The sequence below is a fragment of the Talaromyces stipitatus genome, genomic scaffold (assembly GCF_000003125.1).
Source record: "Talaromyces stipitatus ATCC 10500 scf_1105507295523 genomic scaffold, whole genome shotgun sequence".
NCBI classification, from domain to species: domain Eukaryota; kingdom Fungi; phylum Ascomycota; class Eurotiomycetes; order Eurotiales; family Trichocomaceae; genus Talaromyces; species Talaromyces stipitatus.
This window is the reverse complement of record NW_002990113.1, coordinates 4,901,829-4,915,714: the sequence shown is the minus strand read 5'-3', so window position 1 is coordinate 4,915,714 and position 13,886 is coordinate 4,901,829. Positions and strand designations below refer to the sequence as shown.

The following is a 13,886-nucleotide window of genomic DNA, read 5'->3' as shown; positions in this document are numbered from 1 at the left end:
TCGGAAAAATGTTGATACGAGATGCCTCGGCTGTTTCACGAGGAATGATATAATAGCTGGCCGGCTAACTATGGGGTTCTTCTTGATTAATTTCAAATATACTACGCTGACGACGAAGTACAAAAGGGGATAACTTCTTCATTTTGCATCTTCTCCCTTATATCATCTTTATAGTCTTCTGATTCCGTATACATTCATTCATCATGTCTCAAGGTAAGTTGATCAACATCCGAATCAAAACATAACTAACATCTACCAGCACAACAACGCCTTTCACAGGTTTCCTCGCACCTATCCGGGGCCAAACCCACCGACAACATCACATCCAAAAACCCCGACGACATCGTCGTAACCGCCGCACTCCGCACCCCATTCACCAAGGGCGGCAAGGGAGGTTTCAAAGACACCGCCGCCGCTGACCTACTGGTTGGCGCATTCCAGGGTCTCATTAGCCGTAGTGGAATTGACCCAAAACTCGTCGAGGACATCGCCGTAGGATCAGTGTTACCTCCCGGTGGTGGAGCGACTGAATTCAGGGCTGCGGCGCTCGTTGCGGGGTTTCCGGAATCGACTGCTGTGCGGAGTTTGAATAGGCAGTGTTCTAGTGGATTGCAGGCTGTGGTTGATATTGCGAATGCGATCAGGGCGGGACAGATTGAGGTTGGTGTTGGTGCGGGTGTGGAGAGTATGAGTCTTCAATATGGGTACGTCCTTTTTCCTCTAAGAAATCGTACTTTCGAAATGAAAATGCTAATGAGAGACAGACCCGGCGCAGTAACTGAATTCTCCGAACTCCTCGAAAACCACATGCAAGCCGCAAACTGCAAAGTGCCCATGGGCGTACTATCAGAACAAATGGCCAAAGACCGCAAAATCTCTCGCGCAGACCAAGACGCTTTCGCCGCATCATCATACCAAAAGGCTATCAAAGCTCAAAAGGCGGGGCTATTTGACGAGGAAATTCATCCTCTAACAGTGAAATGGACCGACCCAAAGACAGGGGATGAAAAGACCATCACCGTCAAGGCCGATGATGGTGTTCGCGAGGGAATCACAGCGGAATCACTGTCCAAGATCCGTCCCGCGTTCGCCAAAGATGGAAGTATCCATGCCGGTAACGCGTCGCAGGTCTCCGACGGGGCGGCAGCGGTATTACTCATGAAACGCTCCACGGCCGAAAAACTAGGCCAAAAGATCATCGGCAAATTCGTCACGGCCAGCGTTGTCGGTGTCGAGCCTTTACTCATGGGTATTGGACCATGGAAAGCGATCCCCCTCGCGCTCGAAAAGGCTGGAATCTCAAAGGAAGATGTAGATATTTATGAAATCAACGAAGCCTTTGCATCGCAATGCGTGTGGTGTATTAAGGAACTTGGCTTGCCGTTTGAGAAGGTTAATCCCAAGGGTGGCGCGATTGCGTTTGGGCATCCGTTGGGTTGTACAGGGGCGAGACAGGTGGGCACGTTGTTCACGGAGTTGAAGAGGACGAATAAGAAGATTGGTGTTACGAGTATGTGTATTGGGACGGGGATGGGGATGGCTGCTGTTTGGGTTGCTGAGTAGGTTGGTGCTTTCAAGGTTGTATATTTAGTCTCTTCAAATGCAGTCTTAACGAGCCTTTGGAATCTACAGTAAATAAGGATAATCTAGTCAAACCAAATAATTCATCTTTGTTCCTACGATAGAGAAATCGCTATCTAAGCAAAATAACTCTTCCACAAAACTCCTGATAGATCTTCAAGTTGATCTGACGTAAAAGCCTAACATAGTTAGTAAATCATCAAAAAAGAAAGGAGAAAACGTGGGGATACCTTTTGATCAATATGCCAAGTATCCTGTCTCGTCTTTTTGAATTCACTAATAATACTCTTAACGCTCGAACCAACTACACCCGGGTCGTGGGCTGCCTTGGTACTCAGCGTCGTCAAAGCATCCGGCATCCAAAGTGGTGGCGGACTCGCGTAGGGGAAAGCTTGAACCAAAGCACCCAAACCCAAGACAGCGGCATGTCGAACGATAATCAACCGCGTATGTTCCGGTGTAGGTGTACCTGTTCGACTGGATGTAGCGGATGCTGCGCGATCAATGTGGTTTCTCGGCTTCTTGGGTAATGGGTTCTCGATCAAAGTTTTTGTGAATCGTTCTTGGTATTTTTGAACGTATGTTTCTCGTAATGCGACGGGGGAGCATCTGATCATTCCGGATAATGTCGCGGATGCGCCGACGCGGACCTCGTGTTGGCTATCTTGGAGCATGTTGGCGATACATTCGAAGAGTTTGTCGCGGTCGCTTGCAGAAAGTAAGAATAGACGTCGGAAGTAGATGATTTGCATGTTGATCATTACACGGAGTCGCTGATGCCACGATGTCGCATGTTGTCCGATATGGACCAACGCCTGAATAAAGGCAGACTCATTCTCGGCTGGGTAAGGGATATTGGGGAGGTGGCGGAAAACATGGTATGCGAGGGATTGGAGTTCGGGGTCTTCTTTGACATCCATCATATGGAGCAATTCTTCGGTGAAGGTTGTCGCAAAGAAAGGTACTAATTGTGTGCATTCATGGGAGGAAAGAGTTGAGTCCAGCCAAAGCAACACTGTCTTGCTTCCAGATGTGTAGGATGAGGGAGTCTGTTGGCCTGGCGTGCGTTCATGTCGCCATACTTTAAGCCTCCCAAAGACAGTGGTCATCATTTCCGAGAATTCTTTTGATGGATTATACGGATATGTCCCAATTGCAGACGATGATTTCTGAGCCTCGACCAGAGTATTCACGTCGGCATGGGATTCGTGATACCTTGTCCGGAAGATCGATCCCAGAGTATGACCCATAGCCTCGCGAACACCTTTATAAGGATGGTCAAGATGAGAGACAAAATCTTCGACAATCGGCTTCTCAAGCTGAAAATGCCATCCTGCGTCGATGATACACTGATGTAGCAGACTAATCTTTGAGCTCTCTTTGAAAGCTGCATTGGACGACATGTCAAGCTTGAAGGACGCTAGCCAATCGACCAACGGCCATGCACGACGAGGATCCCTACATTGAAGGATCATGTGAAGGAAAGTCGTCCAGTAACCAGAATTCTCAGGGGTAAGGCCATCCTCGAGAATCTTCCTGACCATGGGGAAGGCATACTCCCAAACCATATTCCTCTTCTCAACATCTGTATCTGCAACAGAACTGATTAACGCACCAAGAATCTCTGCCGTCGCTCTATGTTGATGTTTATCGCTTCCATCCTCAAAGACAATCTCAACCTCCTCCTTGATCTCCTTAAATGTAGCTGTAGTAAGTTCGTCTCGAATCATCAACTCAAAGACATACAACAACATCATCGCACAAGCCATACGGAATTTGTCCGCGGACGCGTCCCGAGGCTCCTGTTTGAGGTATGCAAAGAAACTGCGGAACCATTGACGATCAAGAAGCTGACCCATATGTTTTCGAATATTCCATTCCACTTCGTCATATTCAATATCTTTCTTGATGTTAGCCTTGTAGGCAGGCATCTTGTCTGACCAGACAAGCCATCCCGGAAAGTCATGATCGATGTAGTATTCTGCGTCAGGTTTAGCAAAGCTGGCCAAGTACTCTTCTGTCCAACCCTTATCATATCGTTTGGTAGCGACTTGAATCCGGGCCGGGAAATGCTGTTCTCCGAGGATATAATTCTCGTAATTGTGATTACAGATGGCGCGAAGGTCGATCATAGTGAAAAGAGCTATCAATGCCTGGGAGTACATCCCACGAAGACCAGGATGGGTATCGATAGATCCCGTAGTTACCAAATTGATAAGCTTTTCGCTCGCAATGTGATCAAATCTCAAGCCCATGCTGACCACAATGCTAGCAGCCCGACTAGCAATTTTCCAGTGAGACGTCCGGGCCAATTCCACGAGCTCTTCGGCAAGTTCTGCTTTCTTGCTTTCGATCTGAACTCGTTTTTTGCCGATGGAATTGCGCTTCTGAGTAATCGTTTCCTCGACATTCTGAGCCGGCGCAATAGCATTGACGAGTTCTTCATTGAGTACGGCCATTCTTTCCAGCGGACGTCCGTAGTCCATGATTTGATAGATTGCACCTGAACACAACTTCTGCACAGACGGCTTGTCGACGCTGCTGGCATCTATAAAGGCTCGAACAACGTCCGGGGTATACTTCCAATGGCGTCCTACCGTTTTGGCTAGACTTCCATACAAAAGTGAGTACAATGCACCCTTTATACGAGCGTGGTCATTCTCTTTAATGGCCTTTTGCAAAGCTTTCAGCAAAGGAGGTATAACCACTAATCGAGATCCCCAGACAGCTTTCAATGCAGATTCACCGGCGCTCTGAGCATTCCGTCGGATATCAGTGTATAGTGAAACACTCGACTCCGCTAAATCAAGGAAGAGTACTTCGTCGAGCTTTGATCTTGGTCGAGGAGCGGCATTGTGTCGTAGACGTTGTAAGTGATAGACGTTTGCTCTTCTGACAAGAAGTGGTCGTGGATAGTCTTTGCGAACTCCACTCACTTTATACGGATGAATGTCCGCAGCAAGAAGACGTGTCACTCGATCCAAGACGTGAGCTGATCTTTCAATGCCTACATCGATGAACCAGGATCGATAAGCGGTGTAGAGAGCTCCAAAGCAAGGTACGTCGTCTTCCTGCTTGTCTGTCAAGAACCGATGTACATCATGGAGGACAATACCCGCCCGCTTTCTGATATCATGTATGGTATGGTATAATGGATCATCCTCTGTCAGTGAGTATCCAGTAGGGTACGTAAAAGTCTCTCGCACGGTCTCTTCGTCGGAACTGTCAAGGGAAGAATCGCCATTCTCGTCCTGACCTTCACCCTCAGTGACGTACCCATTGGCCATTTCAACATCACTGGACCCCGAGAAAACCGCATTATTGTCATCACCAGCCTTGGAAGCTGCTTTTGGATCGAAAAGTACAGAGATACCAGAGATGATAAGCCGTAAAAGCACAAGTTTGCGTGTCACCTCGTCTGACCATTCCTTTCCACTTCCGTCACGTTTCACGCTTGACGTGCCATCGGTCAGGGCAGTGAGTTGTGACAAAGCGCTTTCTGCTTGACTCTGAAAGAGTGCTACGGCAAACTCGATTTCTGCTCTGTTTGGGATATGCCAGTTAATGTTGAGGTTACGAGGATCAGGACGATAGCCCCAATGCTCAATTTTGATGCCGTCTTTGATATCTTCATGCTCGAAAAGGCCATAGTCCAAAGTATAGGTGACCGTAAGATTGAGAAGGAGATGATGGATGAAATTCGAAACGTGAATAGTCGGGATGCCTTTGCACTTCTCTTGCATGTAAATCGCAATATCCAAAAGCTCTTGCTTATGCTTGAGAACAGCACTTCCGACGTGGACAACACACATGCTCAGCATGCTTACATTCCAGACAAGTGCCCTGTCTCTTGGGAGAACTTCAGAGCCCGTCGTTCGAGTAGATGCTGCACCATTTTCGTCGATTTCAGAACGAATTGCCTGAATTAATAGAGGAACGAAGCGTTTGAGGGCCTTTTCGGGATTGACCTTGCAGACAGCGTTACAGATGAATGCCATTGCATCCCTGGCTTGATGAATGACATGGTTTGACACGAAGTCAACAACTTTCTGTAAAGCCATGTCGTACAGCTCTGGAGATAGAGCCGATAACAATGGCATGAGTGTTGCCGGAAGAGTATTGACAACATTCTCTTCAGGTGAACCGCTCTTCACCCGCGAAGCGTCAGGGAGATTCTCCAAAAGAGTAAAGACTCGACCAAGGAAGGAGATCAGGAACTCGCCAAATCCAGTGGTGGATGAACGGAGAATCATCTCCTCGGTTTCATCGCTCAAGTCGGTGTCGTAATTGAGTTGGACATTGGCGCCCTCTATCTCCATTCTTTCAACCTCGCCTGTTATCCACTCCATGGCTAGCATGTTGCAATTCACATCGTCTCGTCCTTTCGTCAAGTCTTCAAACGGGATGTTGTAGCAAACTGACTGGATAAAAGACAAAGCGTGCATAGACTTCTCAAGATCATTGGCATCAATACCAGGTAAAGCAAGACCCAACAAGGTCGTCATATGACAACGGAAACCCTTGGTACGAGCAATAATTCTGGAAAGAATCTGCAAAGATCTGAGCGATGAGGTTGTTCGATGCACTTCAACTAAACCTTGCATAGATGGATAAATCCGTTGTAGAGCTCCAGGCAAAATCAGCTGAGGTTCAAGGTACGCTAGACTTTGCAAAGTAGATAGAGAGAAATTCATTGCTGTGCCACTCTTTGCGTAGATACCCATGAAGATCACATCACGCAGACACAACACGAAACGCTTTCTGAGTGCCTCATTCAGTTTCCTCTCAGGGGGTACTTCCATTTCTCCGTTGTGTTCGCGGTTCCACCGCATGATGAAGAAGTCAGAGAGGTAGTAGACCAATTGGGCAAGGGTTTTGGTCCAGTTTCCGGAGTTGGAGGGATGGAAGAATGTCTCCACGGCTTGGATGAGACCCTCGAGCTGGTGAAGAATAGAATCTGGCGAATCCAAGCACGCGGGTGACAAGGACATGACAATCCAGCGAGCAATGTGATGCGCAACGGGGTGCTTCCTTGAATCACGGTCGAGCATGATTCCCAGGCCAGACGAGATATCGACAAGAGCACTGTATGGAGAGGTGGCTTGTCCAACGGGGATTTCAAGCAGTCTGAGGATGGCTGTGAAAATGACCGAGGATTGATCCTTGGTAAAAATACCATATTCGGAGAATGGAATATGAGACGCAGGTAAGGAGTCTCTTGCCAGTCGAGACAGAAGATCGAGGAAAGTCATATCGAACGTTTTCGATCGATTGACAAGGGACCAAAGGTGGAAGTAGGTAGGAAGGAATTTCTGCGGCCGCAAATCATCCCGAGGCTCCGGTGCGGGAGATGTGGGCAACAGCAAATTCATCAATCCAACAACGACGAAAGCACCTTCTGAGAACGAAGTGGTGAAATGGGGAAGAAACTCCTCCAGCATCGCTGGTACTTCGCATGGGTCGAAGTAGAGCTGAGCAAACGCGCAGAGCTTCGTAAGCGTCTTGATATTACGTTTCAGATTCGTGGAATGAATCAAGCCGGACTCTGTTGGCAATACGAAAGCTTTTAATTCTTTGAACAAGGGTTTCCAGTCCAGCACCAGATCCTTGACCGGTCGAAGGTAATGTTTCCGTCTAATGCCAGTTAGCCACCACATTCTAACAAACCCAGCGGACCAGCTTACTTTGTAAGAAGCATGAACATGCTCGCGAACCGTTCTGATACATTCGGATCTATGCCCGGAGCGAGCGACAACTCATAGTACAGCCTCACAAGCTTAATCCGTTCTTCCCTGGTAGGATCAAACTTTAACGAAAGCCATCCTCTGAGCTCTCGGGTCCAGTGCACAGCGCCAGGATTAAAGTCTCCAGCTCTGATTGCAACATATAAGCAATTCAGAATTTCATGCAAATTATGCTCTCGCTGGCTGTCGTCTTCCGTCTGGTACGGCAAGTAGCTAAAGTATGGGTATGTGCGTGGCCGAACTCTGGCCTTTTTGGAGCCGTCTGCTTCCACGGGCTCGCCGCCGGGTGATGTAGCGCGCGATATCTCGTGGCCATTTTGGAAGTTTTCCGATGTTAGGATAGAGGCGATTCGATCTGCGGTGCTTCTGTCCATGGCAGCGGCATTCGATTATGCTTTCACGTTCGGTGAGGTAGACGACAAATCAAAATATTTCGTCTGGGCGGGTTAGCATGAATTTGATGATTTGTTCCACTGGGAACAGAGAGATAGATTAGAAGTAGTAGGCCAGTAATGATGAGACATACAATTCATTCAATGCACCGCCTCATGAGAAGATGAACTTCTCAGCGGGACTAATGGAGCGTTTAAGAAGCTGACACAACCTTGATATGGTTGGCATCTGCTTAAACGCGATGATAAGGGGAGGTAATTTGGAGGTAGATCCTCGTCGACGGTTGAATAAGAGGGCACTTGCTGCGATAAAGAAGAGATCGGGCGATAATAACGACGATGCGGGTGAGGCAAAAGTGAGCCGCCCTTCTTCTGTCAACAAGCGGACGTAAATAGGTAACTTCGAAAAGTAAGAAATAGATAAGAAATTTGATCAACCGATCAGATGAATATGAACAATATGGACGTGTTTGGAGTATCCAAGTAAGCAACTTATTAGACTGTCACGAGTGGTTTAACTTAGCTAGCTCCGCATCGCTGATTTGCTTGGGGTGCAGCCACTAAGGATGACATAGTGCGGTAGTCAACGGATCAATTAAATCCCCGGTTATCTCCATTGCCATACTGGACAAAGCTAACCTGCACACCAGTCGAATCATGATACAGTCAGATTAGAAATCAATCTTTCTTTCTACAATCTACTCTTCTCTTCTACGGCTCGATGACTACCTGTCTTACGCTATCTAGCAAAGAGGGGACTCGTCGGTGAGGAGGTCCGGGCCAAAATCGAAGCTGACCAATCTGGGCTAGCGCGGTGGCTACATAGTCGGGGTCTCTAAGGACCCTAGTTCCAAGTTCAACTATTGGCGAATAAATCAAGAGTCAGAGGTAATCAATGATGATTTCTACTGTACAAAGCTAGAATCTTCTCATGCTGGTGGAAGAAACGAGCCGAACAGGACCGCCTGGATCAGCGCGTACATGGTCATTCCTTGTACAGCGGCGCGGAAAAGTCGATTGTTGAGCGGTTTGGAAGATCCACATGCCGAGGTAGCCAGATACCAGTACCATACGGGATAGCCAGATGCAATGCGGTTGATGATCTGGATGTGAAAGCTGGTGAGTGTCATGAGTGCGAGGATACCTTGCGCAATGGCAAGACGAAGCACTGCAGACTGGGAGGTGTTCATTTTGGATATAGGCGTGTGATCAGTATGCGATGGTCCCAGACGCCCTGATAGCGCTACAAACGAGGAATAAAGCATTGCCACGAGCACAGGGGCCGCGAGGATGAAAAGCGGTAGATTAGATACGGTCCAGTACCTTAAAAAGCCGTTGTTCCTGTACATGTCAATAAGATGTCTCGGCAGGAAGGAGAGAGGAGAGAGCACTCACCAATAATGGACCTGGACCCAGCCATATATACTAGGCAAAAATCGCGCACACCACGGCCGGGATGTGGCTCCGCAGTACTCGGTGTAAGCAATGTACTGAGGTATGATCGAGCCCAGAGCGACAATGATCCCACCAAGCACAACAATACCACTACGACGGATCAAGTCAATTGACAGTCCATGATGAAGGAATTGCAGGACCCCCTGCACGGCGTCGTATGCAAATAGGCAACCACTTATTATGCCGTTTCCTCGTATTGTAGTAGCTGCCGCGAACAGAATACCTGCCAACAAGACCAAAATATCGCGCCGTCCTCGATTCCCAGCTTTCTCGGCAAGCAATGCCGACGAATAGAGGTAAAAGCCGGTGAAGTTCAAGAAAGAGAAAGGCGATTCGGTGTAGGGAGCAGAGAGAAATGCCCCTGCGGGGGAGATAACATGGAGCGCAGCGGAGACCAGGCAGAACAATTTCTGAGACCGTGTTTCGTATCCGAATAACAATTCGGTCAGGGTATGCAGGACCAAAACCGAACAAAAGTGGGTGAGATGGGACAGCGCGATGCCGGAAATTGCAATTGCTGCTATAGAGACGCCGTTAGGGGTTGCGAAAGCTATTTTTGAAGAAGTAAAGTTAGTCAAGTTGAAAGGCATCATCGAATTGAATGATATACCGGAGCTAAGAAAGCTCAACAAGCGCGTGTACCCATAACCCCAAGCCCACTCTTGCTCATACAGATATCCCCTCTCTGCCACGCGCACAAAGTATATAGCATCCCATCTTACAAAGTTCCATATACCCGAAGAAGAAGCTTGAACTGAAAACCATGTGGGCAAGCTTGGAGCTACCGCGGACGCCAACAGGTTTGTGGAGGTGTCGTAGCCAAGACCGGGGCAGTTTGCGATGATCGGGAACAGGATCGCTTTCCAGGCTAAGAATAGCACCAATAACGATCTGACGGGGTTGCGAAGATAATACGGATCACCGTGGTCGGGAACAATCGCTTGTCGCGTGGAGTCTATGGGTTTGTTGTCTGCACTCATGGCAAGTACGAAGAACTTTCTTCTTCGCAGCGGCCGTCGGTACTAAGGGAACGTACGAGCGAGCAATTGGAGCGTAGATAAATCAATGTCGGGGTTGGGGTCGCTTTCACATTGTTGCGATTGGATCGCATCTCAGGAACTGATCTAGACTGAGGTTTGCAATAACATCCCGCGGGAGCGGTGAGATAGTAGCTAGAATTGTCTAACCTCATATGGACTAGACTCTTGGCGAATCAGCGTTGTACCTTTGCACACACACGGATATACAGCGCTTTGTCAGTATTACTTACGGAGCTACTCTGTAGTACAGCTCAATTCGACAGATGAGGATACAAATTCAGCAAGTGAACAACACAAGGATTCCTGATCCACTTACATTACAGTTCAAATACGACTCGTAGTGATTAGTAATCTAACTGAATCTTGTTCTGCTGCCTGAGACAGAAACAGTCAATGATACGAATACGGAGTACGACGAGGGGTAAATACGCATTCGTCCGTAAGCAAAGACGCTAAGGCTTCCGCGACCGGATCTCAGGCCCCCGCAATTCGATGTATGACGCAGTACATCGAGAATGCGCTGAGTCGTGACATGATGGAAGTCGATGAGTCAATATCAAACCTCGCGGAGATCATGAAATCCACGTCTAGTCCACTAATAGTAGATCTCATAGAGACTCTGAGATACTTAGAGGTAGCTAGCTCCGCGAAAATAAATACTAAGGCTGCCGGATTCCGGCTCGGAAGTTCTTGCGGCCGAGAGACCGAGCGATCGGGCATTCCGTACTGGGTCGGTGGTCACTCGAGAGTCTTCTACTTGTATTTTATTTAGTACTTGTATTATATTCTAACAAATTCTTTGAAGTTATTGGCGTACGTCACATGACAGCAAGATCCGTTCCGTGTATAAGAAATAATGCAGCTGCCTGTACGGTGCGGAGTCGGTTCTGCTGATTCCGCCGCTGAATCAGTGTTAGTCAGTCAGATCAGATAAGATGTATTGGTATTTCAGTACGACAACAACAACATTGACCCTCAGAATCAGGAAGAATACTGACCAATCTCTAACCTAAGCATATGTACGTACATACGCTCTCCAAGCAGATCGTTCTAAGCAGAGCTGCAGTGTTCCTGGATTATTCAACTGGGCTGAAGAGAATTAATGAATAATAATAGACTAAGAGGCAAAAAGGCGTTGGCTTGGCTTGATCCACCGCGGCTAGACTACGTACGTTACAAAAATACGGTGGAGCTGAGCCTAGGTTTTTTATACCTCCGTTAGGCTTACACCTGCGAGGAAGGGACGGATCGAACGAACAGAGATATAACTTAAAAAGATTGGCATTTCTACTTCTCCATCCTCCTGTCATACCACTCAGCCCGCTACATTTTAAACAGCTCGACCGATACCACGTCGGAATGCGAGGCAGCTGTTAAAAGTGACTGTTATGCCCTGTCAGCTTCCTTCAACTCAGCCAGTAGATTTGGACCCTTCTTTTCAGCTGTGTTGTGCTGCCTAGGTGAGTTTTCTCGTGCGCCTTCTCTGCAACTGAGACCTCAGACAATGCATCTGATTGTCTTGTGTAAACTCTTTCTCGACCCAACTAAACCCGATTTCAACCTCTTCCTTCGTTGCGACGAAGAAGACATCGGATGGTTGTCCATGTGCCACCACATCTCTACCTCCAGTTGTACATGTACTGACTGTTGTCTTGTCAAGCAGATCCCGTCTTCTATTCAATCGCGGGGTAATTCTTAATTTGACTTCGGAAGCACCAAAAAAAGGAAAAAGAAAAGAAAAGAAAAGAAAAGGAAAAAAAGTTGATATAAAATAAGATACCATGCTCTGTTAGTGTCTGCACTGGATCGTGGCGCCATATCCATGCCATTCAGTCTCGGCTTCACGGCGGACGCAGCCGCAGCCCATCGCCACGAATACTCCCAAGCAACCGCCTGTCCCATGTTCCAACTCCCGCAGTCCTTGGGCTTCGTGAAGCCACTGAAAGACGGCATTGCATCCCCACCAGCTATAATCACCCCCAGGCCCAGTCAAACTGACCTGAGTTCGTCGAGCGGGGACGAGGAGGAAGGAGACAACGAACAACAGAACGATGCGAGAAAGGCCAGGAAATATACCATGCCTCGTCAGGTGGCAAGTCGTCCAAAGACGTTGTATCAGTTTGCTCATCCCGTCGCAAGTCGTCGACGATTAAAGTTTCGGCCCAAGCTTCTTCTTCAGTTACACGAAACCCATAATTCGTCTCGACCGTTCCCCAAGTATGATATTCTTCCGCCGGATATGACGACTAAGTTGGTGTGTAGGCTTTCAAGACCGCTTGGCAGTACGCGTGCGTTTGGTTCGAAGGATTTGGTGATTGTGACGAGTGATATGTATGAGCAAGTACATGCAGGCGATGACCGTAGTGTTTCCTCTGATGAATCGTGCGGTGAACAGCGGGAAGTGGTAGCGACGATCTGTCAATGTGGACCGGCGTCGGAAGATCATCCGCGCGGATCAAAAGTCGAAGTGGCTTTGAGTTCGGGGGCATGCTGGGAGGGTATACCATTAGCAAATGGTTCGTATGAACTCGTGTCCAAGAGTGGGATTGCAGGTTCAAAGAAAATTCGATGGGTGGCTCGGGATAGGAAACCCAGGCAAGGGACAGGTTTGTCGAGTTCAACTGCATCGTCAGCACCATCTAGTCCGGGACGATTCACTTTTAGTGTCATCAATCCGAATACACGTCGCCATGCTGTCATAGCCTCCATGACTCGGAAAGGGTTGACTGTTTTTGATCAATATTCTCCTACTGTGCAAGGTGATGACGAGCACAGTCCTCCAACCTCACCTTCGACGGCGTCGATGAGGTCCGGGCCTGAGGTAGGGTTGATCAATACAGATGAAGAGCTGCGACAGTTGATAGTCATGACGGGTACTTGGGTAGCGTTCATGGAAGGATGGTCGACAAAATCCCTCAGTAATGGAGACACAAGTCGGACTGTCTCACCATTGTCGCCGCGGATCCGATCATCAACCTACCTCAGCGTTGAAGGGGACCCATCAATGCCTGACAAATCAGCAAAAGGGCCGTCGACACCGACCCCATCGACATCACGCATGAATTCATTTAGTCGGAGGAAGATGATCAACCGGCGGAGCACACATTCAGAAATCAGTCGGGACAGACTGTCAGAGTACGATGCATCATCCGAAACACGTCGGCGCAGTAAAAGTTTGACGGCGGATCCGGATTCGAGATGGACGGATATTGAGGTGGACAAGGCGATAGAAGATGGGAATAGATATCTTTCCGTGGATCCTGTGAGACAGCAAGACACGGACGACACGCATGAAGAGGAAGATTCAAAAGCGAAGAAGAAATGGCGCCGGTTGTCATCGATGTTTGGACGAAAGAAACATTAGTCTTGCATATACCCGACATTTGCTGATTGCAATTGCAAATTCGTATTTTCTTTATTCTTGTGGACCATCTGGTGGTGGCGTTCTAGCGTGTTCAATATTGAGGAGTTCCGGATGTGCTGGAACATTGTGTGTATATAGGCAGTCTCCCTTTCCCCCCCTTTTTTTTATCAAGCGAAATGGCATATTCATGTTTCATCTGGACGAAGTTATTGGCGCGGATGCTCACGGTAGTGTAGACTGGGTCTATGGAGACGACAGAGGACTGAAATAATCTCAACACGAAGCTATAACACAGCTAATATATGTCCAT

The 13,886-nt window shown here is 48.0% G+C and overlaps 4 protein-coding genes across 5 annotated transcripts, besides 1 other annotated feature; 2 read left to right on the top strand and 2 right to left on the bottom strand.

The window, feature by feature from the left end:
• Nucleotides 1-203: 203 nt before the first annotated feature.
• TSTA_077530 (3-ketoacyl-coA thiolase peroxisomal A precursor) lies at nucleotides 204-1,563 on the top strand (the record flags this gene model as incomplete). The annotated part of the gene is made up of 3 exons (XM_002341739.1): nucleotides 204-213; nucleotides 260-704; nucleotides 765-1,563. 3 exons carry the CDS (start codon nucleotides 204-206, stop codon nucleotides 1,561-1,563), a joined length of 1,254 nt encoding a protein of 417 aa, XP_002341780.1.
• TSTA_077520 (proteasome activator subunit 4, putative) lies at nucleotides 1,057-7,699 on the bottom strand (the record flags this gene model as incomplete). The annotated part of the gene is made up of 3 exons (XM_002341738.1): nucleotides 1,057-1,760; nucleotides 1,812-7,215; nucleotides 7,266-7,699. 3 exons carry the CDS (start codon nucleotides 7,697-7,699, stop codon nucleotides 1,698-1,700), a joined length of 5,901 nt encoding a protein of 1,966 aa, XP_002341779.1. The 3' UTR covers nucleotides 1,057-1,697.
• A 740-nt stretch (nucleotides 7,700-8,439) lies between these two features.
• Nucleotides 8,440-10,281, bottom strand: TSTA_077510 (DUF409 domain protein). 2 transcript variants are annotated; one of them, XM_002341737.1, is made up of 2 exons: nucleotides 9,113-10,281; nucleotides 8,440-9,058 (listed from the first exon to the last, which is right to left on the bottom strand). In XM_002341737.1, the coding sequence occupies exons 1-2, from the start codon at nucleotides 10,150-10,152 to the stop codon at nucleotides 8,647-8,649; spliced, it is 1,452 nt and encodes a 483-aa protein (XP_002341778.1). In that variant the 5' UTR covers nucleotides 10,153-10,281; the 3' UTR covers nucleotides 8,440-8,646. The 2 variants fall into 2 exon arrangements, with proteins under 2 accessions (XP_002341778.1, XP_002341777.1); XM_002341736.1 differs by having other exon boundaries at nucleotides 8,440-9,040.
• Nucleotides 10,282-11,929: 1,648 nt separating this feature from the next.
• Nucleotides 11,930-11,972: a microsatellite.
• TSTA_077500 (uncharacterized protein) lies at nucleotides 11,953-13,770 on the top strand. Its single transcript, XM_002341735.1, has one exon. It carries the CDS (start codon nucleotides 12,035-12,037, stop codon nucleotides 13,574-13,576), a length of 1,542 nt encoding a protein of 513 aa, XP_002341776.1. The 5' UTR covers nucleotides 11,953-12,034; the 3' UTR covers nucleotides 13,577-13,770.
• Nucleotides 13,771-13,886: the final 116 nt, after the last annotated feature.

Bases quoted from the DNA above. Each gene is read 5' to 3' on its own strand.
- TSTA_077500 (XM_002341735.1), top strand. From the start codon at position 12,035: ATGCCATTCAGTCTCGGCTTCACGGCGGACGCAGCCGCAGCCCATCGC.
- TSTA_077510 (XM_002341737.1), bottom strand. From the start codon at position 10,152: ATGAGTGCAGACAACAAACCCATAGACTCCACGCGACAAGCGATTGTT. The intron at 9,059-9,112 runs GTGAGTGCTCTC...TGACATGTACAG, and splicing joins TGGGTCCAGGTCCATTATTG to GAACAACGGCTTTTTAAGGT.